The sequence below is a fragment of the Quercus suber genome, unplaced genomic scaffold (assembly GCF_002906115.3).
Source record: "Quercus suber isolate HL8 unplaced genomic scaffold, Cork oak 2.0 scaffold_105, whole genome shotgun sequence".
NCBI lineage: Eukaryota > Viridiplantae > Streptophyta > Magnoliopsida > Fagales > Fagaceae > Quercus > Quercus suber.
Genome location: NW_027069570.1, coordinates 1143435 through 1159055, shown reverse-complemented (window position 1 = coordinate 1159055; position 15621 = coordinate 1143435). Strand labels below are relative to the sequence as shown.

Genomic DNA, 15621 nt, shown 5'->3' with positions numbered 1-15621 from the left:
TTGGTCAATATTATTCATTCAGCTTTAATCTTCGCCTTGTGTTTTTTTAAGTACTACTACTAATTCCTAGGCCTGAGAGTTGAGCAGCGTGAGGCAAGTGGAAGTTGTATTTTGGAGTCTTTGATGTAGAAGCCAGAAGGGAATGACTACAACCTGAGTTCAACACTGTAGTCATTTCAACTATGGAGTCACTTTAATGATCAAAACCTTTTTATGTAAATAAAAATGATGTTCAATCTCACTTAATTATGCCTTTTTTGAAACTAACTGTAAAGCATTGCAGGTGAGCACAAGCATGGCCACACCCACATGAAATATAAATGATGTGTTCATGATTGAGGCACTTCTCTAAAAGGGTAGCACTTGTGTGTGCATGTACATCACAAGATGCAATTATCCTAGAGATCACATGTACCATCCAATTGTGTAAATGCATCAATAATGCCAATCTTAACTACTTCTTATCCAACAATAATCTAATACTTTTGGCTCGTAAAGTTTTGAGATAGCTCAATCACATGTAGCAGTCACCCTATAAAGTAGCAAAAGCACCTAACAATTATAACTCCACTTTATTTGATCAACTCTTATAATTTAATGCCAACTAAATTGGATTTAGCTCCATAAGTCCCTCTGAATTATGCTGGAATATGCTACATGCATCTTTTGCCACCATTCTATTCTATCTAATTATATGCATGTGATTTGATCACCTTTGTCCAGCAGAACTACCCAATAAATGGAGAGAAAAAAGAGAGGAGAGAAATAGGTAGAAAATGATAAAATTCACTAGTTCAATGCAATTCAAATATAAATTGTCCCACTTAAGAGATTGCCAAAATGATTCAATTATTCTCATTTCCCTGACATTTAGGGTGGGGTTTGGTTCACCGTGATGTTACAATATGCCGTAATATTACAATATGCCGTAATATTTTGTTATTATAATCTTACATTAATGTAATCTCAATACAAGAATATAACATTACATTCTTTAGAAATATAATAAAATTAAGGTTGATGTGATATATTTTGTAATTTTAAATTATCATATTGTTAGAAAAAATAAAACAAACAAAAAAATTTAAGGTCACATCATCGTACTGTGCATCACATTAATAGCACATTACACCGAACCAAACGCCCCCTCAAGGATTGCTATAAATTTAATGCAACTCTTGAGAGGAGATTGAGAGAGTGGTGACAATTTCTCCCACTAGATGCCAATTTGATCATGCACTCCAGTTAGAGCTTGCTGAAAATTTCAATGAAGAAGTGTAAGTCATAATCTTGGGGAACAAATTAGAAACGGGGGTGGAGATAAGGATGATTGATCATCTGAAAGCAAGACAAGGTGTATTGCACATCGCTTTCAGAAATTTGGTGGTGGTGGACGATCCTGACTCTGAAATAGCAAAAATCCCAACATGACTTTGTCTTTGTTGTCCATATGCACACCCTATATATCTTCTTCGTTAATTTCATATCGCTTAATGAATATTAACATTGACCATCAAACGGTAAAAAAAACTAGATCATCAACAATGTGCCATCTGCATTTGGCAATCTAGCTCTAGCCTTCCGGTAATCTCCTACTTCTGTTGCCTAAGTCCAGACTCTCAATGCTTAATAGCTGAATAGTTGCCCAATCTCCAATACAAACAAATTCAGGAAAAAAAAAATTGTAACAATTTTTTTAGTGTGCAAGATTTTCTACAGAAGAACAAACGTCTACTCAAAATTGGGTTGGTCAATTTCCTCTATAATCAGTCAAATTGTTGACACACACCTAGAAAGCACAGGTGCAGCTCTAGGGCCGCCGCACCTTCATCGGACACTCGGTGACACGTCGATTCATAGTTGACGCGCTGATTCGCGTTCTTTTTTCTTTTTTTTCCCAATTCATGCCGATTTGGGACAATTCAGCTCCGATTCCAGTTGAAATCAGCCGAAATTGGCCGAGAAACTGGCCAAAATACATGTTAAAAAATAAAATTAAATAAAAACTTGAGTTGATTTCTTATTTAGTTATTAACTTATTATATATTTGTCAAAGTATTTGTAGGTTAAACAACTTAAATTGAAATTACTTAATTAAAAACCATTTTCTCTCTCCTTTTCTCTCATTTCTTTTTCATTCTATCTAAAATCCATCCAATCAAAAGGACCTTAAAGAAAGATTAGAGGGAACAGTACATACAAAGCTAATTCCTAAATTGACTCGCTACACCAAAGGAAACATGAACCAACCGAACCCAGACAAAAGTCATAAAACCAACCCAACCTAAACGAACAAAGCCCAAAAAAATGAATACATTATGAACAGAAGAGTCCAGGTCCAGGATGCATTCTAAAGGAACCAAGTACCAACCATCTAAGTGTAATACCAATATCCAAAATGAAAGAAGCTTAGTTTGAGAACAATTTCTTTCCGGGCCAAAATGTGAAAAAAAAAAAAAAAAACAAACAAACAAACAAACCACCGATATTTGGTCAATTGCAAACTGACCTATGTGCTAGTGATTGTGTATTATGGATTCCCGAGATTTAAAAAGAATTGACCCAATCTTAGTTTCACTAATAGAAAATAGTTGTCTGGTGTGCATGTTACGACTTTACTATAAAATAATTTTTTTTTTTTTGAGAAGGTACTATAAAATAAATTAAATAAACAAATTTATTTTAAAAATAAGATGTGCACAACAAATGTTATTTTTTTGTCAATTATAGTTAACAAAATTAAGTTGAAGAGGTCAATTTAATTGGACAATTCTTAAACCTCAATGGTCAATAATATAACATTAATAGTGCATGGGGCCAGTTCGCAACTGACCCAAACCCGAGCTGGTCTTTTTTGCATTTTGGCCTTCTTTCAACTATTCATGAAGCTTCTTATTTGGTAAGGATTATTCACTCAGATTTAATCTTTTTCTCTTTTCACTACTACTACTTCCTAGGCTTGAGAGTTGAAGAGGCGTGACGCATGAGGCAAGTGGAAGTTGTATACTGGAGTCTGACGTAGAAGCAATAAGGGAATGACTTGGGGGAACAAAAACCTGAGTTCAATACCGTAGTCATTTCAATTAGGGAGACTTTAATGAAAATCTTTTCATGTATTAAAAGTGATGCTTAATCTCATTTATGCCTTTTTTTTTTTTTTTTTTTTTTTTTTTTTTTTTTTTTTTTTAACTAACTGTGAGCACTACAACAAATTTGGCAAAACCTAGTGAGGAAAAAAATTTTGTCACCAAATAGCAACATACACTGAGGAAATAAAAAATTTGTCACTAAATACTAAAAAATATACATAAAAATGGGGACAAAATCATATTTTCGTCACTAAAAATATTTCTGTAGGGTCTGTTTTTGTAGCCCAAGCCCAAAAGATATGGGTTGAAGGCCCAGCGAACCCAGGACAATAAATTTGTAGAGAGTGGGCGAAAGAGTTAGGCTGGTTATGAAGTAAACAATGGTTGGCTAGGTTAATTGCAATGATGATAACATGAAATAATGCTTGAACAACTCCATGAATAAATGTCCGAAGAGATGTTTTATTAAGTGAACAGTGATTGCAACATTCAAAGTTACAGTAAAACTTTTCTTTCTTTATTTTTTCTCTCCCCTTCATCCTCTATTATCAGGGACCCTTCTTCTTTATATAGCATCCTCTCTTATCATCTCCATCGTCTACCTGTTCTTCATCCGCATATCTACTCAAGTGCATGTCACGTCATATGTCTACTTTAGATCTTTGTGAGTGGCGGTAGCCGAGATTACACTATTCAGGGGTCTTTTCCACATAAATGCGGTCAGAAAAGCTGTTGCAGTACATTAAATACGGTGGTAGCAGCTTTTCTTTTAGATATTTTTTAGTTCTGATCATCTCCGGATCCACCCAAAACTTATCATTATCATTGGGATTGTTAGGAAGATTATTTGGACCTTCCACACGTTTGTTTGATCAAGGCTATTTGTGGCCGAGGAGTAAGACGTCTTCGGATCAGTAGTGACCTCTTCGGACGGTACTCCCCCTTTACTTCTAGGCTTCCTGCTTCAGATGGGCCGCCCCAACCACCTATTGCTCTTCGGAAATATAATAGTCCTTAACAGGGTGTCCCGAGCCCATTAAGTAGCTCTGGGTTTTTTCCCCCCATAATAGCCCCTCAAAATCTTAATTTTTCCCTCACATCCAAAGAGAAAAAATGGGATTTTGACTGGTCATGGGGTAAAAGCTTGAAAACAGACAAAAATTCGACTTGGCATGTGTGTAGGTATAGATGCGCGCGTTCCATCATTGCTGCCGTTGTTTTCCGTATTCCCGAAGCGCTACATTAATTACTCCAGGGGGCGCCTTGTCCTTTGCATCCAACGGTGGGCTATTGATCCAACAGACGGGGTTCTTCCTCGGGATTTTGGCGAAATAACTTCTGCCCCTTCGTTTGACCTCATATAAAATCTCAGAGGTAGACATTTCTTCCTTACTTTGCAACTCTCAGACCATTCCACAAGAACAAGCACACAAACGCTCCGAGCTCTTCCAATCGCCGATTTCAATCCTTCCCAGAGTTTTCAAGAATCCTTCTGCGAGTTCAGAGACCAGGGTCTAGTTTAGTTCCTATAAGTTTCTATCATCTCAATCCTTCAGTTTTCTCTTCGGCTGTCCATTTTTCCCTTCGAGCGACCATTTCCTCACTGCTACGTCGTACCTCTATTTTTCCGTTGAGTGATGGGAAAACTCGAGTATTTGGTAGACAGCCCTGCCCAGTCGGAAAAGTTTAGGGCCACATACCGCATACCTCCAAACGTGGGTGTGAGGTATTGCCCTCTGGAGAAAATATTAACTGATCGGAAAACGGGGGAAGTCGTGATTCCGGTCATCGCCTTCCTGGAGGGGGGAATGATGATCCCTATGGGCCCTATCACCATTAGCTACCTTCGAAACCATAGGATTACCCCTTGGTAGTGCGCGCCTAATATGTTTAGGATCCTAGGAGCAATTGAGGACCTTAACCGCCACCTAGGATTGGGGCTCACTTGGCTCGATGTGGTGCACATGTATGAGTTCCACAACCAGCAAGGAGCGAGATATTATTTAAAATCCCAGTCCGACATTGTTAGGCTCATTTCCTGCCTCCCCAAATCCAATAAAGGGATGAAGGATGACTATGTGATCATCTCGGGCGCGTGGCATGACGGCCCTCACTGTCCGACCAGACCAAGAGAGCCAGGTGGGACACATTAGACTTAGGCACACTAACCATAGGCTCAGGATCTTCATATTTTAACAGTTTTTGGTTCTTCTTGTGTTGCTGCTTTCCAGTTTCTAACAAAGCTCTGCTGTGACTTGTAACAGATAAAAGAAACATCACTCCTCGGCTCAGCCTTACAAACTTCGCCACGCTCAACTTTTTGCTACGGTTCGAGATCTTTGTAAGCGAGGTCGGACAACTCCGATCGGCTCCCCTCATCCTAGAGTACAAAGCGAAGCCAAAAGACTTCCAACCGGTCGGCAATGCGATAATCCATGGAGACAAACGTCTCAACCGTATTGACGTTGCGTTTAAGGGTTTTTTGGCACTGTATGAGCTTCCACCTATACCACACCTAAACCCTCAGGGTATACCTCCTCTCGTCCAGCCACTCCAGCAAGCTCCCCTCGGACCAGAGGTTGAGGGTGAAAAGGTTGGTTCCTCCACCTTCTCGCTAGAAGAACAAATAGACAAGTTCCACTTCGGGGGGGAAGTTTCAGGGGCAAATCAAGTGGTAGAGGTCTCAGACGTTGAGGAAGAAGGTGACAGGCAGTCCAGTGTCCACCCATTTTTGGTAACTGCCCTCCTCGACGACTCTTCGGATGAAGACATGGCGGATTTGAAACGTCTGATGAGGAATAGGGGCCAAAAGACCGAGCAGAAGGGCGCTGGGACCTCTCAACGAATAGTGACCCTGCCTCCAGTGCCTCCTCAGGTTCCTGATGTCGGCTTGAAGCCCATGCCAAATCTGCAGAAGAAGAGGCCCCTCGAACCTGAGGAGAGGGAGCAGGGGGTGCCACCAAAAACAAACAAACAACAGAAGAGGGAGAGAGAGCCTCGAGGAAAAAGGGTCTCTTCTACTGAAAGCCGAGACGAGGTCCTCGAGGCTGATATCCGCCGAGGAGGGGGACCTCGCATCTGGTCCCCAAGGCTGGAGCTGGATGGCGCCTCCATTCCTTGGGATACATCCCTCAGGAATTATGATGGAGGAAGGGCAAGATATGTTGCTGAGGCCCTGCAGCAGCCACTCCTCCTCCCTTATGATATGGAGTCCTACAAACATTTTAACCAGCAGGAGCTCTTTTTATCCCCTAAGACGGATATGGCCACGGTAAATGGACTCACTCTCTTAATTCGGGTTCTGTTTTCAATTTGCTTTGCTTCCTTTCTTCACCTTATGCTGAAAATGTTGTCATGCAGATTACTCAGCAAATTTATGTGGCCGAGGAATGGAACAAAAAGTCCTACCTTAAGGCCCAAGTAGCAGCCCAGTCTCAATCCGAGGCGGAGAAAGCTCTTGGCCAGCTGAAGGAGGAGTATGCTCGCACGTCCGAGCAGCTTAAAGTCATGACCAGGTAAAGGGACAACTTCAATGCCGGCCTTAAAACCGCCGAGACCTAGGCCGAGGAGCAGCGCAAACAATTGCGCATGTCAGAGATCAACCTGGCGACTGAAAGGGAGCTAGTGAAGGGTTTCAAGGCTGAACTCCAAAAAGCCAGAGAGAGCGCCCGAGTAGCTGAGGAGAATGCTCGGCTGGCAAAGGAGGCAGTTGAGGCTGAGAGGAAGGCAGCCTACCAGCTGGGGGTAGAAGAGGTTGGGAACCAGCTTATAGAGCAATTTGCCACGGTTGCCCGAGATTACTGTGATGTAACTTGGCAAAAGGCGTTGGACGCAGCTGGAGTCCCCCTCGATTCCAACCTAAGGTTACCTGGGAGCGTTTATTATGATCCTGAAATCCAAGTGCTCCCAAGGTCTGATCCTCCTCCTCCCACACAGCTTCCTGAGGTTTCGGAGCCACCCACAATCGGCCAATTCCCCCTAGATAGCCTCGAGGTTGCAAAGGAATCTGGTCGGTCTGACGTGCCTGTTGAAGCTCCTCAGGACGAGGGCAAAGCCTTGACGGAGAAGAAGAAGACCCTCCCAGAATCCAAAGACCAAGCTGTTGACTCCTCGGTCACACAGAGGTAAGCTTAGGGACTTAGGGGCCTCTCATTTTGTGTTTACTATATATTTTTTGTTTGGTGAGGATTTTGTAAACTTGCCTCCCTTTTGATTAATGAAGACTCTTTTGCTTTTATTTCTTGTGTCTCCTGTTACATTCTTTATGACTCGTTATTGCTGCACATGACTGTTACTTTTAATTGAGATAACGATATAGCCAAACTCATTCATCATATCATGCAGAAGATGCAAGAAAAAGTTAGTATTAAGAGAAACCGCTAGTATAAAACTTACTAATAAGCTATGAACGAGCTTAAGTTGTAACGTTTTAGGAAAACCGTAAGGGGGTGCCAACCAACCCAAATCATCTGGTCCGAGGACTACAGGCATGAATGGGTTTAAGTTTAAACACTTAAAGAAATCGTAACGGAGTGTTAACTAACCCATGTCGTCTAGTCCGAGGACTACAGGCATGAATGGATTTAAGTTTAAACACTTAAAGAAATCGTAACGGAGTGTTAACTAACTCATATCATCTGGTCCGAGGACTATAGGCATGAATGGATTTAAGTTTAAACACTTAAAGAAATTGTAACGGAGTGTTAACTAATCCATATCATCTGATCCGAGGACTACAGGCATGAATGGACTTAAGTTTAAACACTTAAAGAAATCGTAGCGAAGTGTTAACTAACCCATATCATCTGGTCCGAGGACTACAGGCATGAATGGATTTAAGTTTAAACACTTAAAGAAATCGTAGCGGAATGTTAACTAACCCATATCATCTGGTTCGAGGACTACAAGCATGAATGGATTTAAGCTTAAACACTTAAAGAAATCGTAGCGGAGTGTTAACTAACCCATATCATCTGGTCCGAGGACTACAGACATGAATGGATTTAAGTTTAAACACTTAAAGAAAAAGTAGCGGAGTGTTAACCAACCCATATCATCTGGTCCGAGGACTACAGGCATGAATGGATTTAAGTTTAAACACTTAAAGAAATCGTAGCGGAGTGTTAACTAACTCATATCATCTGGTCCAAGAACTACAGGCATGAATGGATTTAAGTTTAAACACTTAAAGAAATCGTAGCGGAGTGTTAACTAACCCATATCATCTGGTCCGAGGACTACAGGCATGAATGGATTTAAGTTTAAACACTTAAAAAAATCGTAGCGGAGTGTTAACTAACCCATATCATCTGGTTCGAGTACTATAGGCATGAATATATTTAAGTTTAAACACTTAAAGAAAAAGTAGCGGAGTGTTAACCAACCCATATCATCTGGTCCGAGGACTACAGGTATGAATGGATTTAAGTTTAAACACTTAAAGAAATCGTAGTGGAGTGCTAACCAACCCATATCATCTGGTCCGAGGACTACAGGCATGAATGGATTTAAGTTTAAACACTTAAAGAAAAAGTAGCGAAGTGTTAACCAGCCCATATCATCTAGTCCAAGGACTACAGGCATGAATGGATTTAAGTTTAAACACTTAAAGAAAAAGTAGCGGAGTGTTAACCAACCCATATCATCTGGTCCGAGGACTACAGGCATGAATGGATTTAAGTTTAAACACTTAAAGAAATCGTAGCGAAGTGTTAACTAACCCATATCATCTGGTCCAAGGACTATAGGCATGAATGGATTTAAGTTTAAACACTTAAAGAAATCGTAGCGGAGTGTTAACTAACCCATATCATTTGGTCCGAGGACTACAGACATGAATGGATTTAAGTTTAAACACTTAAAGAAAACGCGACAGAATGCTAACTAACCCATATCATCTGGTCCGAGGACTACAGGCATGAATGGATTTAAGTTTAAACACTTAAAGAAAAAGTGACAGAGTGCTAACTAACCCATATCATCTAGTCCGAGGACTACAGGCATGAATGGATTTAAGTTTAAACACTTAAAGAAATCGTGACAGATCGATATGCTGATTAAAAGAAAAGTTTGATTAATAATAATACCTTTTGAGGTTATTTACATTCCATGGGCGTGGTATCACATAGTTGTCCAGGTCTTCAAGGAAATATGCCCCAATGCTAGCTCCTGAAGTAATACGATATGGCCCTTCCCAATTAGGCCCTAATTTTCCCCAAGCTGGGTTCTTTGCAGTGCCAACCACCTTTCTCAGTACCAGATCACCAGGTTCCAGAGGTCTGAGCCTTACGTTGGCGTCGTAGCCCTGTTTAAACTTTTGTTGGTAATGCGCTAGTCGGACCATTGCATTTTCCCTCCTTTCATCAATTAGGTCCAAACTCTTCTCTAGCTGTTCATTGTTACCCGTTGGACTAAATGAGCTAGTTCTCAACATCGGGAACCCAGTTTCCAAAGGTATGACAGCTTCAGCCCCGTAGGTCATTGAGAAGGGGGTCTCTCTAGTAGACCTACGTGGAGTAGTTCTGTAAGCCCAAAGCACATGTGGCAATTCTTCTACCCATTTACCCTTCGTGTCATCTAATCTCTTTTTCAAGCCATTCACAATGACCTTGTTGACAGCTTCGGCCTGGCCATTACCCTGGGGATAAGCTGGGGTGGAGTACCTATTCATGATCCCCAGTTCGCTACAATAACTCCTAAATGCTTTGCTATCAAACTGCAAGCCATTGTCCGAGATGAGAATACATGGGACTCCAAATCGAGTAACTATACTCTTCCACACAAACCTTTGCACGTCTACGTCTTGGATGTTGGCAAGAGGTTCTGCTTTGACCCACTTGGTGAAGTAGTCAGTGCCGACCAGCAGATATTTCTTATTTCCTGCAGCCTTAGGAAATGGTCTCACGATATCCAAACCCCATTGGGCGAAAGGCCATGGGCTGGATAGCGGGTTGAGAGTCCCCCCTAGCTGATGAATGTGTGGGGAAAATTGCTGACACTGATCACATTTTTTAACATAGTCCAGGGCTTCTTTTTGCATGTTTGGCCACCAATAACCTTGAGTGATGGCTCGATGAGCCAAGGATCTACCTCCAGTGTGGCTTCCACAGATTCCTTCATGCAGTTCCTCTAATAACAGCTCAGCCTTTTTAGGATGCATACACAACAAGTACGGTCCTGAATAGGAACGTTTGTATAGTTTCTGATCTTCAGACAACCAGAACCTGGTTGCTTTCCTCTGAATTTTATCGGCTTCTCCCTTTTCTTCAAGCAAGATATCTTCCTTTAGAAACTTAACTAAAGGGTCCATCCAACTGGGTCCAGCCCTGACCTGATGTACTTGAACTACTTCTTTTCCTGCTTCGGTAGGTTTATGCAAGTCCTCGACGAGGATAACTCTCGGCAAACCTTGTGCCGAAAAGGTGGCTAGAGTGGCCAAGGAGTCAGCGTGTGAGTTACTATTCCTAGGAATATGCAGCAAGCTGAAAGACTCGAACCCTGACTGCAGATGTTTAACTCGGCTCAAGTATTCCTGCATTCTTTCGTCCTTTGCCTCAAACTCCCCCTGTACTTGACCCACAATCAGCCTTGAGTCCGAGAATACCTTTACTGCTTTTCCCCCTATCTTTTGGACCATACTCATTCCCATCAATAGGGCTTCGTATTCCGCCTTATTATTTGTTGCCGAGAAGCCCAGCCTTAATGCTTTTTCAATAATGATTCCCTCGGGGGATATCAGCACTAGCCCTACTCCAGAGCCTCTCTGGTTTGCAGCACCATCCACGTACGCCTCCCAATGGGAAGAACCTTGTTGAGAAATCATGCCAACCAATTTTTCATCCATGTCTAATGTCAGCTTTACTTCTTCTAGTCGGGGCTTCGTGAACTCGGCTACCAAATCAGCAAGCACCTGGCCCTTGACCGAGGTGCATGGCATATACTTGATATCAAAAGCCCTTAGGATCGTCCCCCATTTTGTAATTCTTCCAGTGTAGTTTGCACTTCGGAGTATAGCCCCGAGCAGAAGCTGGGTGAGAATGACGACTATATGGGCTTGGAAATAATGTGGGAGCTTTCGTGTACCAAGCACCACTGCTAAAATAGCATTTTCCAACGGTAAATAACGGACATCGGCTTCATGCAACGACTTGCTTACACAATAAACGGGTTTCTGCACACTGCCATCTGCTCGGATCAGTACCAAGCTTACAGCATGGGTAGCTACAGCGATATACGCAAACAAGACCTCGTCGGGCTCAGGGCTGGACATGATTGGTGGTCGAGCTAGATAATCTTTCAATTGTTGGAAGGCCACAGCACACTCTTCTGTCCACTCGAACCCTTTCCACTTGGTAATCAGGGAAAAGAAGGGCCAACACCTATCCGCTGATCGAGAGATAAATCGATTCAGGGCCGCCATCATCCTTGTCAGTTTCTGAACCTCCTTGGGATTTCGAGGAGCTTGTAACTCATTGATGGCCCTTATCTGATCAGGGTTGACCTCAATTCCCCTGTGAGTCACTATATATCCTAGAAACTTGCCTGACCCCACACCAAACGAGCACTTAGCAGCGTTCAAGCGTAGCTTGTACTTCTTGAGAACTTCAAAGGTGCTTTCTAGGTCCTTCACGTGCTCGGCCACCATTTTGCTCTTCACCACAATGTCATCTATATAAATCCCAATATTCTTCCTGCTGTGGTTCAAACATCCTCGTCATCATCCTTTGGTAAGTAGAACCCGCATTTTTTAAACCGAACGGCATCACCTTATAGTGGTAGTTATCCGTGGGAGTCACAAAAGCAGTCTTCTCCTAGTCTTCCAGGGCTAAGGGTATCTGATGATAGCCTTAGAACGCGTCCAAAAAGCTCATTCGGGGGTGTCCGACGGTGGCATCTACTAACCGATCAATTTTAGGCATGGGGAATGGATCTTTAGGGCATGCCTTATTTAAGTCGGTGAAGTCCACACATACTCGCCATTTTCCGCTCTTCTTCTTCACCACCACAGTATTTGCCAAACACTCTGGGTAGAAAACCTCTTTAATTTCCCCAGCTTGTTTGAGCTTTACTACTTCTTCTCTGACTGCTTCAGCGTGTTCCTTAGATGGGCGCCGAGGAGGCTGCTTCTTAGGGGTAATCATGGGGTTTACTTTCAAATGGTGGCATATAAATTCTGGATCCACCCCAGGGGCTTCATAAGCGTTCCAAGCGAATACGTCGAAGTTTTCCTTAAGAAGTTGCACTAACTCCTCTTTTTCTTGCAACGGCAATTGGGATCCGACTTGAAAGAATTTTTCAGGATTATCCCCAATGATGACTTTTGTCAAATCTTCGCACCCTGTGCCCTTGTCCGTATCTTCAGTAGGCGATGACTGGTGCTTTGGTTGCTATAAGCCCCTGGTTGACGACTCGGCTCCTAGCTCATGTTGAATGGCAGCCACTAAGCATTGCCTAGCTACGGATTGATCTCCTCGAATTTTGCAAACCTGGCCTTCGGATGGGTATTTGATTTTTTGATGTAAGGTGGAAGAAACCGCCCTTAGCGCATGCAGCCAAGGTCTGGCTACAATTGCTGTATAGGGTGAAAAGACGTCCATAACTATAAAATCCACCTCCACAACCTCTGAGCCAGTCTGCACAGGTAGTCGTATTTGGCCCTTCGGGGTAACAACTCTTCCTTCGAAACTAATCAGCGAAGAACTATATGGTGTTAAGTCACTAAGTTTGAGGTTCAGCCCCCTGTAGAGATCAGGGTACATTATTTCTGCAGCGCTACCTTGGTCAACCATCACCCGTTTCACATCATACCCCCTAATTCTGAGGGTGACGACCAACGCATCATCATAAGGCTGGACAGTGCCCACCTTGTCCACGTCCAAGAAACCTAAAACTAGTTGATCATCCGGTTTGCACCTCTTCGGACCCTGGCCGGATTCCCCCGCAGGTAACCGATCCACCAACATGACCTTGGATGGCCAGGATCCGGTTCTCCATGGGGCTGCAAAGATAACATTGATAGTTCCCAGAGGGGGTTTTAGAGGATTATCCCTCCGGAACTCCGCACTCATCGGACCTCCTCGGCCACTGGTGTGATGTAGGAGATGTCGCAGTTTCCCTTCGCCGACTAGTTATTCCAAATGAACCCACAAGTTCCTGCAGTCCTCAGTCGTGTGCCCATGATCCTGGTGGTATTGGCAGTAGAGGTTGTGATTACGTCTGTCAGGATTCCCTGCCATCTTGTTCGGCCACTTAAAGAACGGCTCGTTCTTGACTTTTTCTAAAACTTAATGGACTGGGTCTCTGAATACGGTGTTGACAGTCTGGGGATTGGCTGCTCCTGACTGCGCAAGAAAATCTCTCCTCGGTTTGCTGTTGGTGTATCGATCCGACTTGAAATCCCTCATCTCCTAGGGGATAACCTTCTCCTTGCCTTTTCCTTGTTGTTGGTCTTCTTCAACTCTCTTATACTTCTCAATGCGGTCCATTAGTTGACGCATGCTAGTAACGGGTTTACCAGACAAGGATGTCCTTAAACCATGATCAGTAGGGAGGCCGAGCTTAAACGTTTCTAGGGCCATTGCATCAAAATTGCCCTCTATGTCATTAAACATCTCCCAATATCTATCCGAATACACCTTCAATGTTTCTCCTTCCTGCATGCTCAAAGACAGTAGAGAAGACAAAGGTCGGGCCACTCTTCGGCAGGTGACAAATCGTGAACCAAAAGCTTGGGTGAGCTCTTTGAAAGAGCTGATAGAATTTGGGTTCAGCCCATCGAACCATCTCATGGCAACTGGCCCAAGATTGGAAAGGAAGACCTTACACATCAGCACTTCGTCCCTGGAGTAGACAGCCATCCTCTGGTTAAAATGACTCACATGTTCCACGAGGTCTATTTTACCGTTGTAGATGGTGAACGTTGGTTGATTAAAACGCCGAGGAAGTCTCGCCTCTTCAATCCTGCGCGTGAAGGGTGACCTAGAAATCTAGTTTAGAGCCCTGCTCATGGCGTCGTTTCCCACGTCTCCACGTGATGGATTTTTGCGTTGCCCCTTGCAATGAGATTCTTCTTCATAGGTATAGGACTCGCTGGCTGGTGTCCTGGATTTATGTTGATAAGTGACGTCCAGCTCGTCATCAAGGTCCTCATCAGAGTACGAGGGAGCCCGTTTCCTCTTTGCATGGCGTAACTCCCTTTTTAGCTTTTCAATCTCCCGCTGCAAATCTCGGTTCTTCTCTGCATGGGACATGTGACTCCCCCCATGTGATTGGTTCTGACCAGGGGGCATGGTGTGTACGCTACCCTCGCGGTCCTGTCTTCGCTCCAGGTTAAGAAAAGGGTCAACGTGCTGAGATGCCTTAGACTCCGCTTCTTGTTGACCGTGTCCAGCCATCACCTACTGTTGTCTTCACCCCTGCACAAGCTCTTCCCACAGATGGCGCCAATTGTAGGGTCTGTTTTTATAGCCCAAGCCCAAAAGATATGGGTTGAAGGCCTAGCGAACCCAGGACAATAAATTTGTAGAGAGTGGGCGAAAGAGCTAGGCTGGTTATGAAGTAAACAATGGTTGGCTAGGTTAATTGCAATGATGATAACATGAAATAATGCATGAACAACTCCATGAATGAATGTCCGAAGAGATGTTTTATTAAGTGAACAGTAATTGCAACATTCAGAGCTACAGTAAAGCTTTTCTTTCTTTCTTTTTTCTCTCCCCTCCGTCCCCTATTATCAGGGACCCTTCTTCTTTATATAGCATCCTCTCCTATCATCTCCATCGTCCACCTGTTCTTCATCTGCGTATCTACTCAAGTGCATGTTACGTCATGTGTCTACTTTAGATCTTTGTGAGTGGCGGTAGCCGAGATTACACTGTTCAGGGGTCTTCTCCACATAAATGCGGCTAGAAAAGCTGTTGCAGTGCATTAAATACGGTGGTAGCAGCTTTTCCTTTAGATATTTTTTAGTTCTGATCATCTCCGGATCCACCCAAAACTTATCATTATCATTGGGATTGTTAGGAAGATTATTCGGACCTTCCACATGTTTGTTTGATCAAGGCTATTTGTGGCCGAGGAGTAAGACATCTTCGGACCAGTAGTGACCTCTTCGGACGGTACTCCCCCTTTACTTCTGGGCTTCCTGCTTCAGATGGGCTGCCCCAACCACCTATTACTCCTCGAAAATATAATAGTCCTTAACATGGTGTCCCGGGCCCATTAAGTAGTTCTGGGTTTTTTCCCCCCACAATTTCAGTTAGTGATGAAACTTCCTTTCGTCATTGTAGGCCATAGAAAAAACTAGCGCCAATTAAAATTATAGGTGCAGCGCAGATGTCTATGGTGACAAAATATTTCGTCACTCAAAGTGGGATCTAGGGTGACAAAACACTAATTTAGTCACCCAATAGGTGACGAAGCATTGCTAGTCAGCACAAGCATGGCTACACTCACATGAAATATAAATGATGTGTTCAATTTTCTTGAGGCACTTCTAAAGTATGGCCTAATTGTCAAGGGCGTCTCTACGTCC

General features: G+C 43.1%; 2 protein-coding genes across 2 annotated transcripts; both read right to left on the bottom strand.

Moving 5' to 3' along the window:
• Positions 1–11935: 11935 nt before the first annotated feature.
• On the bottom strand, positions 11936–13156 carry LOC136068232 (uncharacterized). Its single transcript, XM_065775112.1, has 2 exons — positions 12575–13156; positions 11936–12475 (listed from the first exon to the last, which is right to left on the bottom strand). The coding sequence occupies exons 1-2, from the start codon at positions 13154–13156 to the stop codon at positions 11936–11938; spliced, it is 1122 nt and encodes a 373-aa protein (XP_065631184.1).
• Positions 13157–13495: 339 nt separating this feature from the next.
• On the bottom strand, positions 13496–13945 carry LOC136068231 (uncharacterized). The gene has a single exon (XM_065775111.1). The coding sequence runs from the start codon at positions 13943–13945 to the stop codon at positions 13496–13498; it is 450 nt and encodes a 149-aa protein (XP_065631183.1).
• Between the last annotated feature and the right edge of the window lie 1676 nt (positions 13946–15621).

Bases quoted from the DNA above. Each gene is read 5' to 3' on its own strand.
- LOC136068232 (XM_065775112.1), bottom strand. From the start codon at position 13,156: ATGAGTGCGGAGTTCCGGAGGGATAATCCTCTAAAACCCCCTCTGGGA. The intron at 12,476-12,574 runs GTTTGCAAAATT...AGGGGCTTATAG, and splicing joins AATACCCATCCGAAGGCCAG to CAACCAAAGCACCAGTCATC.
- LOC136068231 (XM_065775111.1), bottom strand. From the start codon at position 13,945: ATGGCTGTCTACTCCAGGGACGAAGTGCTGATGTGTAAGGTCTTCCTT.